Source organism: Trachurus japonicus, chromosome 18 (assembly GCF_045865225.1).
Source record: "Trachurus japonicus isolate A0001 chromosome 18, Traja_1.0".
NCBI classification, from domain to species: domain Eukaryota; kingdom Metazoa; phylum Chordata; class Actinopteri; order Carangiformes; family Carangidae; genus Trachurus; species Trachurus japonicus.
This window is the reverse complement of record NC_140924.1, coordinates 3,219,309-3,234,075: the sequence shown is the minus strand read 5'-3', so window position 1 is coordinate 3,234,075 and position 14,767 is coordinate 3,219,309. Positions and strand designations below refer to the sequence as shown.

The 14,767-nt window shown below is 41.8% G+C and overlaps 2 protein-coding genes across 2 annotated transcripts in view; one reads left to right on the top strand and one right to left on the bottom strand.

The window, feature by feature from the left end:
- LOC146968329 (uncharacterized) overlaps positions 1–14,767 on the top strand; it is a 139,425-nt gene that overhangs the window by 107,756 nt on the left and 16,902 nt on the right. The window lies entirely within an intron of this gene.
- LOC146968331 (sialoadhesin-like) lies at positions 1,354–5,129 on the bottom strand. Its single transcript, XM_085759122.1, has 7 exons — positions 5,099–5,129; positions 4,483–4,518; positions 3,050–3,313; positions 2,722–2,970; positions 1,941–1,946; positions 1,594–1,740; positions 1,354–1,492 (listed from the first exon to the last, which is right to left on the bottom strand). Exons 1-7 carry the CDS (start codon positions 5,127–5,129, stop codon positions 1,386–1,388), a joined length of 840 nt encoding a protein of 279 aa, XP_085615248.1. The 3' UTR covers positions 1,354–1,385.

The following is a 14,767-nucleotide window of genomic DNA, read 5'->3' as shown; positions in this document are numbered from 1 at the left end:
TTCAGCACCGCAGGGTCCGGACTTGGGCCAAGATTTACAAAATTCATTGCCAATGTCCTTGTTTTTTTGTTTTGTTTGTTTTTTAAGTATGTTTTTGGGAGTTTTTCTGCTTCCTTTTTTAATGGATGAACAGATTAATGCAGTTTGTTGTGTGTAAATAGAAACTATGTGTTTGTCTCTTCTTGCTCTGGTCTGACCCACCCTGAGGTTTAAACACTCACATCCTCATTCCATTTGTCATTGATTGATTGATTGATTGATTGATTGATTGATTGATTGATTGATTGATTGATTGATTGATTGATTGATTGATCCTCAGCCAGATGTTCAGTTCTTCCATAAACTGATCTGAGAGCAGGTGTTGATGTTCAGTGTGTCAGGTGCTGCCCCCTGCTGGCTGCTGCTGCAGTAACACCTCACAGGTCACATCAGGTGAGTGTCAGGCTGAAACATGATCCTTCATGGGTGGAGCTGTTTGTTTACCAGAAACGGCTCTCAGCTCCGAGGAAGTGAAAGTGAAAGTGTTGTCAGATATTTGGGGGAATTCACTGTTTTATCATGTAATTATACATTTCAAAGGATTAAAAACAGGATGTTGTTTGTTTGACTATCACAGAGAGTCTGACTGGATCTCTGATGATCAGTCACTGATGATCAGTGATTCAGGCTGATCCTTGAAATCTGATCAAGTCTTGATGATTCTTCATTAAAATCACATTGACTTCATCTGAACTCTTTCTGATGTCATTTCTGTGAATCACACTGACTCATATCAATTAAAGCTTGAAGACTAAAAAACAGAAATAAATGAATGTAAAAACACAGAAAAGACTTCAAGTGAAATCACATGTGACATTTTATTTATTTTGTTTGTTTGTTCTGACAGCAGTGAAACATTTTTAAACCAGAGCACGAAGCAGCTAAACACTGAAGCAATCCACCTTATTCTTAGCCCCCACGAGGCCTTGCATGAATTATGGGCGCGACTTCCAGTGCGAACCGAAACAGCCATACTTTGGAAGGTAGATGTGGATTGTTCTGGTAGTTTTGGTGATAATTTTTTTGTATTTCCCCTACAGTGTATTTGGGAAGGCGCCCCACCCACCACAAAGTTGTAGTTAAAAATAAATCCATTATTTAGCCGAATGTTAATTTAATCAAAAAGACCTAGAACATCCATTTAATGCGCTGCTATCGATTCATTGCAGTACATTCACATGCATTTCTTCCAGGGGCGTGCTTAGACACCCTGGGGGCCCCAGGCAAGAGGGACCATGGAGTTTCTACAGCAACGCCCCAAGGAATAAGGTGGATGAGATACAAGTATAGATAGCGATCAGTAAGCATTGATTATTGATAAACTGCAGCTTTAAACATGAATTCACTCAGAAGTCGTGCTCGGTGCTCGATGCCATGACATCATCATACTCCTCAGCCAATCCCTGCTTTGCTTCAGTGGACAAGGTTGCCATGGAGATGGATGGTTGATCATCTGCCATTAACAGGTAAAGGTAGGAAATAATATATTTATAAATGTTATAATCAATTATTTATTCAGTCAATCAATCAATCAATCAATCAGTGGAGTGTTACCTGTGGGTCTGCGGCGATACACAGACACCATGAGGACGGTGCAGATGAAGTACGGACTGAACACCACCAGGTATCGAACCACGAACAACACAAGCTGGAGGACGGACCAGGCAGGGGGCGGAGCTCCAGAGGTGGGAGGGGTTGAACCTTTGAGTGGAGTCGAAGGAGAGAGAATCACACCAGTGGTCAGGTAAATATCAGCTCCTGTTTGCAGTGCATCATGGGAACATGGGACCTTTTTTCAAAAAAAGGGTCCCATGTTCAATGGACTCCCTCTACCTATCTGGACTCTCTCTCTATCTGGCCTGTCTAGCCTCTACCTGGTCTTTTTACTAAACTTAACCAACTCCTTTCTTCATTACCTAAACCCAACCAAAGGGACGATTCCACTTCTCACTCAAAGTCACAACTCAACTTCTCACTCAGAAATAGGCAAAAATCTGCCAAATCACTCACAACTCCACTTCCAGGTATGGGACCAAAAATGACATGTTCCAAGGAAAAGGGTTCTATGTTCCTAGCTTTGTATGTTCCCCACTTTTCCCCAAAAGGGTTCTATGTTCCCCACTGTATCCGGACCGGGGAACATAGGACCATAGGTCACATACACAGTGGGGAACACAGGACCCGGGGAACATAGGGATGATCCCAGCCATTGTTAGCACACACTGGTGCTGAATAATGAGCATGAGTAATGATAGTATAAGAGTCATTCATCTCTGTTAGTTTATCATGTCTGTCCCTTGTAACTTGAGTTGAGTCAAGTTGACCGATTCATTCATTCTCACAGTTAAAACAACTGAATAAAAGCAGAATTTACACATAGTAGACAAACCCTAACACACTTACTGATTCTGCAGATGGCAGTTTAGTAAGAAGGAACTCACATGCCTTCACTTAGGAACTTCATCATCATCATCCCAAAACACATGTTTTATAGTTTACAATAGATGAGTTATGTTTTGTTGTACATCTAATGTTAATTAATAATAATAATAATAATATTATTAATTATTATTATTATTATTATTATTATTATTATAATGTTAATTAAATGGGAACCTCATCACAACATGAATACTATTTGGACATCTGTTTGTTTGACATCAAGCACATGAAAAACCTGACCTGTGACAGTGATCCAGCTGGGTGGAGACCCTCCATGGCCTGTGATGTCACAGCTGTAGAGGCCTTCATCAGACTTGGTAACATGGTGGATGGTCATGTGACGTGTAGGCTCAGTCCTGATGAGGGAGCCATCTTTATAGAAAGCAGCTGGGGGGTTGGAGGGAGGGGTCTCCTTTGATTGACAGCTCAGAGTGACATCATGTCCCTCCATCACAGGGAGGACAGGACTCTGCAGGATCACTGGTCCACCTCAACACAGAGACAAAGTACAGCAGTTGATCCATTTCCACACAGCTTCATCAACACTGACTCCACAGTCTGATCTTACCAGTCACAGTGATGTTGATGCTGCTGCTGCTGCTTGTTGCTCCCTCTGCAGACTCACACCAGTAAACTCCACTGTCAAAGTCATCGATGTAGCTGATTCTACAGGAGGAACCATTTGATTTTCCCCACTCAACTCCACATTGAGTCATCTGTCCTCCGGTTGTGTTTCTCTTCAGTGTCCATCCACCAAAGCTGTCATCACAGCTCAGAGACACTGATTCATATTGAAACAGCTGAGATCTATTGGGACTCACAGTCAGATGAGCTGAGGAGGAGAAAACAGCTTGATGTCAACAATGTCACCTAAACAGAAATAACAGTTTATTCTGTAACAGACACCTTGTAGAACCACAAATTAACTCATGTCACAGGATGTTCTCAGGTTAACTCCACCAGAAACTCTAATGCCCAATTCCAAATCTAGTTTTCATCCCTACCCCTACCCCTACCCCTACCCCTAGCCCTTACCCTTGTCCCTTGAAATGGAGCTACAATTCGTAGAGGTTGAAAGTCAACCCCTACGAATTGGGACACCCCTTCAACAATCACATACGTCATCAGTCATCTCTGCTGGCTTTCACATAAGCAGACGTGATGAGCTTTTGACACAAATCCTGTATTCAAAACCATGTTAACTTTATGTACGTGATTTCTGTACGTAGGCTACAGAGCCCCCAGGCAGCGCTGCTCCTCTGTCCAAAACACACATGAACCTTCACTTTTAATTCAAACAAACTAATGCGACTGCCACAATTGTTACATTTCATCAATGAGACCAGCATTTATCTCCTAAAAAGAATGTAACTACCCGACGGTAAACCTTTAAGAACCTGCGGGTAAGTTAATTAGCAATCGTCTTTTCTCCCGGGATGACGACGGAGGTTGGCCGGCTGACGAGCTCTCCAGACGGGTGCTGTCTCTGTGACGAGCCGTTGATCTGTTCCACAGGTGGAGCTTCACTTCTCCCAAAAACATTGGAGCAAACGTCTAACCAGCCGTCATTTGGATAAACCGACCGCACATTGGGGATCTAAACAGCTACTTTCTCGCATGAAAAAATATTACAACTTAACAAAGTGACGTAATAACAGCGCTACAGTGAGAAATAAAACAGCTGCCAGTTGCCGCAAGATGCATTCTGGGAAACTTGTCATACCCCTCGGTTTGAAGTGTGCCTCTGAAAAATCTCTGTTTGAAGGGCCAGATAGCCCTACCACTTCACCCTAACCCTCGGCTGAACCAGAATCAGGACAGCACCACTTCACGTGAACGCACAAAACGAAGGGTTAGGGCTAAGGGCTAGGGCTAACACCTGTATGAACCAGCTTTTAATTGTCAGTGTTGTTGCTGCTGTAACTCTACTCTAAGTCCTCCCTCTTCTCTTCATGCAGCTTCCACAGATGAATCAGCTGTGAACAGCAGGAGTTCACTCACCTGAGTGTGTTGTGCAGCAGAGCAGAGACATCAGACCTGCAGAGACACGACAGTCAGGTTGAAGGCTTCACACTCAACAAGAGGAAACAGACAGTGGTGGGTTTGGTTTTGCAGTTACTGAGGTGGAGTGGGGACAGAAAGGAGGAAATGGTTCTGTCTTGTATGTGGTAGAGAAAGAATAGCTTTAGCTCTGTTAGGACTATTTAATGTGAGTTTATATAAAACTGCAAATAATTCTTCTGCTTCTGCATTTCCCAGCTTGGGATCAATAAAGTAGTATATCTATCTATCTAACGACACATTGTTGGCTGTAAATACATTGTTTTCCTCAGAGTTCTTCTTGATTGTCTTGTTTCCTTCTCTGTGGATCCTTGTTTTTCAAACCCCAAACCTCTAGTTTGATATCTCTGTGAAGTCTCACTATAACAGAAACCACCGCCCTACCGTCTCCACAGATCAAGGACCTACTTCGACCGAGTGTGAGGTTGGTGGAAAAACTCCTTTTAGAGACAACATGAGTTTGATGTGTGAATTGAGAATTAGAGAATATAACCTTATTAAAACATCTTACGTCTCTTAAGTTACCACTAACAGACATGAAGAGAGATTAACTTACAGAGCAGATTCAGCAGAGACATTTCCTCCATCCTGACTCTTCATCAACATTTTACATTTGTTCTCTGAAAAAGTGTTTGTTTCGACTTTAACCACTGTGGTCAGGATGTGACCTACATACAGTTTGCAAACTGCAACTGCACACTGCAGAGTGCATCACACGTCATCCTCTGGGCATGGTCAAACAGAGAGCAGGCACTTCACTCAGTAAGATTTTCTATCATGTGGGACGTGGAGACAGCAGGAGCATGGATGGTTCAGTACATTACTACATTACACGGTCCATAATGTTTTTACAGAATGGACCGAGCTACAGTAGAACCAGTAGAACCTACCAGAGTGTAGTGTGAAACTGACATTGCCAACTCCAAGCTGCTCATATGGAAATTGTGATGATGACCCCAGTGGTGGGGTTGTGCTACTGGCTGGTCACGCCCCTGTTAATCAAAGCCCACTGGTTATAAAAGCCAGTGGTTGCTCTGTCTCTCTCTCTTCTCCCCCTCTCCTGCAGGCACCCTGATGGTGCAGCGGCCGTATTCTCCTGTTGTACATTCATTACTTTATGTACCCTACAACACCCTCATGCCAATCCACTGACATCCACATTGTGCTATACGGTGCATCTCCCTCCTTTGCTGTAAGAGCCATGTGACAAAATAAACCACGCGCCTGAACAGACAAGTTTCTCCAGGTAGTGATGAAGTCAAGTCTGATAAACACAGCATTCAAAAACCACAGGCTCTGGGCTTGGTTTAAATACGGAAACATGGTTCTAAAAGAAGTTAAATAGATTTGAATAGACATCAAGTTTGCTGACCACAAACTTGTGGCGAATTCAGCACAGACAGCCAGATGGAAAAAACACTGCTGTGTTTGTAGCCACGAGCCAACCGCGATCAAAAAAACGCTCATAGCCACAAATAATGCCCAGAACAGCACCAAACTACATCAACAGTACAAACAGGGTCCCATCCCATAATACAAGGCATCAAACACCTGCTAGCTTTGACTGGTTTCTATTGGAAAGAACAACTCACCCACTCTCCTCCAGCTGCTTCCTACTGATGCAGAAGCCCTGACAAGTCGATTACTGAGTGCATCAGTGATACTATCTGTCTTCCCTGTTTGAATTTTTACAACACCTGACTGGATTCCTAACTTTTGTACTGCATTTGGTAATTGAGAAATGGGGAGACAGAGATGGGGGAATAAAATGCAGCAAAGGGCTGCTGGGGGAGTGGAACCAGGGCCGCTGCAGCTTAGACTATAGCCTCTGTACTCTGTATATGGGGCACCTGGTTCAACCCAGTGAGCTGTATAGCACCCCCAGCATGACGTTTGTATGACTTTGTGGTATATTGATGAGTTGATGAAAAGAAGGGATCACCGCTGACACGTCTTCGCTTGTATTCAAAAAATGTTTATTAACAAGAAGAAGAACAGTGTACAAAAATGCCGAATCCTGGAGCATCTCTGGTGTCAATATGAGATCTCTTTCTCTTAACTCAAAAACCTTCCTTTTTATATGTTGGCTTATCTCCACTCCACCTTCTCCAGACAGAGAGAAACCTCCCGTCCAGGTGGTCAATGACCTCTGACCTCAACTTTTAACTTTTAGGCAAGAACGAACCCAATGGCCTGTATCTCAGGGCCCTTGACCGTCAGGGGAGACAGCAAAATCAACAATCACCTTAAACCAAACACATTCCATTCGGATCAGATTACTTCTAAACAAACATGAAGTCCATTAGTAGAGCATCAATTCACACACTCCTTCAGTTCCAAACAAGGCACACATACAAAGAAGAACATAAAATAATTTAAAGCAGAAGTAAGCGATATTTTTGTGTTAATATAAGTTTAAAGCTTAAATAGTTCTATCTTCCGACAGCAATCACTTACATAGAGTGTTTGGTCTGAAACACGGGTCTGTCAGTCACTCTGCTCTGCTCTGAGCCCAGGAGAAAACTTTTCTCGTATCCTACAAGTTTTATCCAATGAGCATGAAGGGCTGTGTGTGCAGCCAGGCAGGGACGAGGGCGGGGGCTGCTAACTCCATCGGCTGACAAGACGTTATGGTGCGTTCAGGGCAGCCCGTAACTTGTGTTTTTCCGACCTGTGAAGTCGTACCAGTTCGATCTGGTACGAGTTCACGGGTCAGAAGTTACGAGTGGCCGTTATAGTGACTTTCACAGGTAAAACAGGTCGAAAAAAACACGAGTGGCAGCAAAAGCCTGCCTGGAACGCAGCATTAGCCAAAACGACCGGATCGATTACTTCTGCTTTAAGATATTAAAGTAAGACAGTTCAGGTGGATAATACACTACAACTTCTCTATTTGGACTGCTGGGGAACCTTTTGTGTTTTTGCTTTTTAACACAATTATCAAAACCTGACACTCAAGGAGCAAAATACCAGATTTGCACCGCTATGCCACAAAACAATACACACAGTGATCTGTAAAACACTAAACACCACCGGTGGCTGCTAGTGAAACTCGAGAGAAAGTGAGTTCCCGTTTGCACCAGAACAGCCGTCAGGGGGGCTGGGAATAAGGTGGATTGCTTCAGTGTTTAGCTGCTTTGTGCTCTGGATTAAAAATGTTTCACTACTGTCAAAACAAACAAAAGCAAACAAACAAATAAAATGCCACATGTGATTAGGGGCCAGGCAGTGTAAGCTGCCAGGAACCTATTGCTATTGGTAGTATTCGTAGTAGTAGTAGTAGTAGTAGGTCCAGTCCCGTGCCAGAAATACACAATACTGCAGAAACTTTTGTACACTTAAACTCAGTGCAAATTATTTATATTTTTTTTTTCAAAAACTTATAAAACCTTTCTTGTCCCACAATTTTGCTCAATTGTCACCACATTTGTTGTAGAAGTTCATTATGCCCACTAACTCAGATTAATTTTTTGGTTCGTTTTTTTAGACAAAGACAATTTAAGTCATTACCTTGTTAACAGTTTCACCGTCAGGCTTCCACCTTCATCAGAACTGTCACCAGATGTCATGTGGTGACATGCCTTATCACCAAATGTGTTGCACTGCATCTTCAGACTGTCCTCCACAAAGTTAACCCCCGGATTTTTGGTATTTGAAAAATTGAGCCTACAGTGCATGAAAACGTTTGACTGTAAACAGTACTGTAAACATATACCAGCCAATTCTTGATGAATACATTTCAATGTTCCTGAAAAAAATTGACAATACTTTGGAGTCATAGTTGATGAAGTTTGGTAAATATCAGAACTTTTGAATTCTGCTCTCATGGGAACATCAGGTTTTCTCTTATGAAGAAAAACACTTCATCGTTAAAAACAAATCACCAACATTCCCATGCTGTCAAGATGCAATTTATGTAGCCTATTAATCAGATTTTTGTTTAGATAACAGAATGTCTGATATTTTGACCATTTTTTAAATCTGCCTTGACAACAGCTGCCTGGCGACTCCCTGAATCTATCTGGGAGCTGGTTCTTGGTGTCAGAGGTTGTGGGTGTGATTCACGGAAACAGGAAGTGACATCAAAGAGAGTTCAGATTAGGTAAACATGTGGTTTTACTGAAAAATGATCAAGGGTAATTTTCGAAGATCAACCTGAGTTCATTGATTATCAATGATTAATCATCAGAGATCCAGTCAGACTCTCTGTGGTGTGACGGTGGCTCAATAGTCAAACAAACGTTGAAACAATAAAACATCTCAAAGTGAATTCCCCTCAACATCTCACAACATTTTCACTTTCACTCCCTGAGAGCTCAGAGCTATTTCTGATAAACACACAGCTGCACCCGTGAAGGATCATGTTTCAGCCTGGACTCAGCTGATGTGAGGTGTTACCTGCAGCAGCAGCAGCCAGCAGGGGGCAGCACCACACTTCACCTGAACATCAACACCTGGACTGGGACTCTGTAGAGCTGCTCTCAGATCAGTTTATGGAAGAACTGAACACCTGACTGAGGATCAATCAATCAATCAATAAATAACAGATTAAATCAGATGTGAGTGTTTAAACTTCAGGTCAGACCAGCAGATAAAAAGTACAAACAAACAGTTTATATTTACACACAACAAAGCAGCTGCATTTAGATTAATGTTGTTATGATTATTATTTACAAACTGAAACATCCTCCACTAATCCTCCTCCTCCATGAGTTCATAGTGAGAACCAGACGATCAGTCCAGACTCAGAAACTCTCAGGATCAGTCCACAGTGAAACCTGCTCCTGTCTGGATGGAGTCTGGTCCAGGTCAACAGGGTCACAGCTGATCCTGGGTCTGTGGTCCCGGTTCCTTCAGACCCTCTGATCCTGGGACTGTGGTCCCGGTTCCTCCAGACCCTCTGATCCTGGGTCTGATTCATAGATCAGGAGGGGAACAACTGAGTCTCTGTAGACCTTCTGATCAATCAGCTGGTTGACCAGCTGATTGACCAGCTGGTCTATAAGCAGCTCTATCTAACCTCTGACATGGACGTTTATAGATGATAAAACCAACACCACCAACAACCAGCAGAGTCAGACCAACTCCTAATCCAATCCATAGACCCTTGCCTCCTCCCTCCTCATCTCCTCCCTCCTTGTCTCCTCTCTCCTCTGTGTCTCCTGCAGAGAGAAGCAGAGTGAGGTATCAGCTGTCAGGTCGGTGATGAGTGAAGAACACAACAGAGTCTGGACTCTGGGACTCACCTGACTGGACATCCAGGTGGATGATGCTAAAGAGATCAGACTTTAAACTGGATCCACTGCTGCTCGTTGTCTCTGTGTAGACGACTCGACACACGTATGTTCCTGAGTCGTCTCTGGTCACCTCCTTCAGGATCATGGACACGTCTCCGTCCGTCATCTCTCTGTCCTTCAGCTCCACCCGGTTCTGATAAGATGGATGCTGGTTGTGTGGATCAGGTTTCCCATCCCGGTACACAAAGATATATTGTGGTTCCAGTTCAGGTCTTTTCCACTCTGCAACTATGATGTCAGTGTTGCTGGGAGCTCGACATGGCAGAGAGACAGACTGTCCAGATTTAACTCTGACGTTCACTGGGAATGAAACAGAGAAACGTGCACACACAGTGATGTCATTCTGACCTCTCAGGTGTGAACAGGTTCACATGAACAAACTCACCTTGAACCTTCAGGTTGATGCTGTTGATGAGTTCAGGTTCCCTTCCTTTATTTCCAACAAGACACTCGTATGTCCCGGTATCATTGAAGGTGACGTTCTTCAGAACCACAGAAACGTCTCCGTTCTTCATGTCTGGATCTTTCAGCTCCACTCGACCACGATAAGACTGATGCTGGGACTCTCTATGAATACGATCGTCCCTGTAGATGAAGATGTTAATTACTGACTTCTGATCAGGTCTGGTCCATTTTATCAGTACTTCTTCAACTTCTTCTGAACTACGACACGGTAGAGTGACGTTTTCTTCTGGTTTCACTTTTATCTCTTGAGGATCTGAATAACAACAACAACAAAATATGTAGAGAAAACAGGAAATAAGTTAGAGATCCAGGTGTTCATAGAAAACTTCTATTTTGATAGTTCATATTCAAATAGCTTCATAGTTTGAACACTGAAGTATATTTGAGAAGAGAAACAGAATAAACATACATATCATATCATCAGTGGATTGTATGATGTAAGATGGTGGCACCTGCATGTGAAATCAATGTGGTTTTATTTAATGTATTTCCTGGTGTCATGGAAATGTTGGTTCTGCCGGTGGCGAGTCAAAAAACAAGACAGGAGTGGTAGCATGCACCCAAGTTTATTCTCCATTCTCCACAGAGAAGGGGAGAAGGGAACATAACTACATGGCAGGTAGCAGTTCAGAGTAGTGCCCCAAGAGCAGAGATTGCAGTTGCTTCTTATACCCCACTTTATGACTCTGGTTACTTCATTACTACAAGCACTTCTAGCCTTCCCAGACAATAAACCAAGTCAACAGATGTGTTACGCAACAAATGTCTACCCCAGTTGTTGGTTTCCCTATAGGAATTTACAACCTAGATCAGTTAGTAAACAAGGTGTACATGGGTCATCCTTGTGTCCTTCCGCTGCCCCCAGGTTTATTATGGTCAGTACACAAATGTCTCCACTAATGGAGTTAACAGGATTGCAACATGGTCTTACTACAACTACTTCAAAAACTATGTTACCACTTATTACAAGGAAAATACCAATGACAGCAATTTTCCCCCACACTGGCATGTTTATTCAAACTTGGTCACATACTTCCCCATACCCGTGTGGTATGCAGTAGCTGACAGGAAAGCTCCACAGAGGATCATAAGTTCGGATCACTCGGGAACATTGCCCTCACCTGCTAACTCTTCACAGTCCACAATACACTGTTGACAGATAGTCTTAGTGGAGTGCAAATGAGTCACATCTGGTAAATTAAGTTATGATATTCCCCACTTTCAACATAGAACCAACAACCTGTGCAAACACTTTTGATTACACCACACCATTCATGACACGGAGCCTGGGATTTTGTTTGCTTGTATTTCTTTGTTATATTTAGAAACCATCTCCTCTCTGTTGTTACGGTAACTCAGTGATGTGACTCTGATTCTGACTCCTGGTCCATGTTGCTATTATCACCGTCTCCTCCTCCGACATCAACGAGGAAGAGAACAATAGAACTGTGCCATCACACAAGGCAGCGTCGTGTCGCACTTCACCTGAACACACCGTGAGACCAGGACCCTACAGTGAGTCCTGGTCTGGTTCTGGTACCAGACCAGGTCCTGGTCTTGGTCCCCTGTCCTAACCCTCTGAAACTCATGATTTGATACGGAGCCAAACAACAAGAGGAAGTGATCGACCACTATGAGACAAAGAGCGTCTGACGACAACTCCTCACTCTATGGAACTAAAAACTACTGTAACCGTGGTAACTACAAGGACAGCTCCTCACTCCACAGTAACTAACTAACTTTAACAACAGCAACTACATTAACTACGGTAACAGTGAGTTCAGGTCTTACCTCCAGAGGACAGACACTGAGCGAGGCAAAGCAGGAAACACAGGGAGACCAACAACATCGAGGAGGAACACATCTTCTTCTTCTTCCACTACTTCTTCTTCATCTTCTTCAAGATACAGACAAACGAAGAAGACACTGAGAAGTAGATGACGATCGGACTGTGTCCTCAGTCGATCTGTCAATGTGCTGAATTAACTGCTGTACAGAATACCCATAGTGAAACCACGCCCAGCAGTGGCATGGTAGGACAAGTCACATGATTTACAAGAAGACACTCACACCTGACGGCACACACACACACAGACACACACCTGTGTTTTTACACATGTTTACATATTCCTGTTGTATGGCAAGCCATTTGAGTATTTATTTATTCAGTATTAGTCAGTATTCGTTACTAGTTCCATCATTGTCAGTACTAGTTAGACGTCTGGTCACACATTTAGTCCAAGTTGAACATAGTCTCTCACTAGTCACTCGTTTTCAGCAACTTGTTACACTTCTGTAAAACGAGTTCTAACATCAGCCTAGTGAAACCAGCAGCTGCACTAGTGGCTCCAAAATCCAGACTAGTCTGCTTTTTGACAGACTAGTGGCCCACTGGACTGAAGTAATGCCTAGTAATGCTTATACTCTTACTAGTTAACTAGTGGGGCTCAAAATGTTCACTAGTTGAACTACTGCAAGTTATAATGCTCATCACTAGTTACACGAGTACTTATATTAGTCTAACTACTGAAAGCCAATATATCCATTAGTTGAGCTGTATTTTGACTGGCTCAGGAGGTAGAGCAAGCTTGTCCATTAACAAGAAGATCAGTGGTTTGATTGTTTGATTCTACATGAGGCCAAATCTATTCTGACTGGTTACAACTGGTTTAACCTGCTCCTGGAAAGTTGACAATATAAATATTGCTGTCCTCAGTCTTATGATATCACAGTCAGAACAGAGGTGATGTTTATGGATTTACAATCAGGCTGATGATTGATCAACTGTTTACTTATCAGTATTTCACTGAGAGAACAAATGGAAGGTTCAGGTTCAGGTTACTTTATTGATACCCAAGGGTAAACTGGTTTTGCAGTCGAGAGTTAAACAAGCAACAGAAAACGAACAATCAAATCAGAAACAGGACATTTAAAAAGAACACATAGCCTACACATAAAACAAGAGACAGCTTAATAATAATACTTGCAGATTTACTAAATGATGCCATTTCTAAATAGATAAAAGTCGTATTTTGATGACCATTATATTTCAGATTAATTATTTAACTCTTAAATCGTGTAATAAGCAGGATAATGTAGAGTTCTGAGGTTGTTAAACGCATCGGGGTTCCATAGATCAGGGTTTATATATTATATATATTTAGATAAGGGTTTATTTCTCCATAACAACCTCCGAACTGTACATTATCCCTTACATAATTATTCCGGAACAATTCTTCCTATGTTTTCCTGCTTGTTGTTTGCTGATGTGCCTCACCTGGGTTGATTGCGTCCTGTTTCTGTCCTTGTAGCAACCAAAAACGTAATAACGGCCAATAACGTAATAAAAGCCAATAATGTAATAATTTTGGCCGTTTTAAATGTAATAAAGCCAATAATGTAATAAAACTTTTGAGCCAATAACGTAATAACTTTTTGTCAATAACGTAATAAGTTATTACATTATTGGCTGGTAATAACTGGTGTCGATAATGTAATAATACATATCGACATAGTCGTCATATTTATTCATCCAAGATATGTACTATATTTCACCTCTCTCTCTCTCTCTCTCTCTCTCTCTCTCTTTCTCTCTCTGTCACTTCTACCGTGCTTAATGATATGTTTGTAGTAAGTAAACATTGTAGGCTATCAACAACCTCCAAAACATAACTAAACTTGTGTATTGAATGGTGTCTGCAGCCAGTTTATGTTTCAGGCATGTATAACTTCCTGCCTCAGACAAACCATGTGAAATGTGATAATCCCAGCATGGCTCGGAGGAGCAATGGAGTTGATTTGGTTTTACCATTCTCTTTCTATTTGACATTTTTTTTCAACACGTTGAGTTTAAAGGTTCCATGTTGGATAAAGTGACATTCTGATGTTTTTTTTGTTTTTTACAGTGAGAATAAAGCAACATAGGTTCTATATTTACACTGTGAAAGTGTAAAGGTAGTTTTTTCATTCACAAATGTAAAAAAAAAAAAAAACTACCTTTATACAAACATCTACCTATGTTTTGGAGGTTGTTGATAGCCTACAATGCTTACTTCTTCCATTTGCAAACATATCATTAAGCATGGTAGAAGTGAGAGAGAGAGAGAGAGAGAGGTGAAAGATAGTACATCTTGGATGAATAAATATGACGACTATGTCATCCACTATACCTATTTTTGATTAGCAAACTGCACAAAACTGCCTTTTATTTCCAAGAACTGCAGTCATATTTATGTATTATTACATTATCGGCACCAGTTATTACATTTTCAAAGGTTTTTTAATACTAGGCCAATAACGTAATAACCAGCCAATAATGAAATAACTTATTACATTACTGGCAAAAAGTTATTACGTTATTGGCTCAAAAGTTTTATTACATTAATGGCACGTTATTACATTACTGGCTTTATTACATTTAAAATGGCCAAAATTATTACATTATTGAACTCTGACAGTGGGAG

Excerpts from the sequence above, each read along its gene's own strand:
- LOC146968331 (XM_085759122.1), bottom strand. The coding sequence starts at position 5,129 with ATGGAGGAAATGTCTCTGCTGAATCTGCTCT. Across the intron at positions 2,971-3,049 it reads CATCAACATCACTGTGACTG|GTGGACCAGTGATCCTGCAG; the intron begins GTAAGATCAGAC and ends CTCTGTGTTGAG. Across the intron at positions 1,493-1,593 it reads GTATCGCCGCAGACCCACAG|ATGATCAACCATCCATCTCC; the intron begins GTAACACTCCAC and ends TGTTAATGGCAG.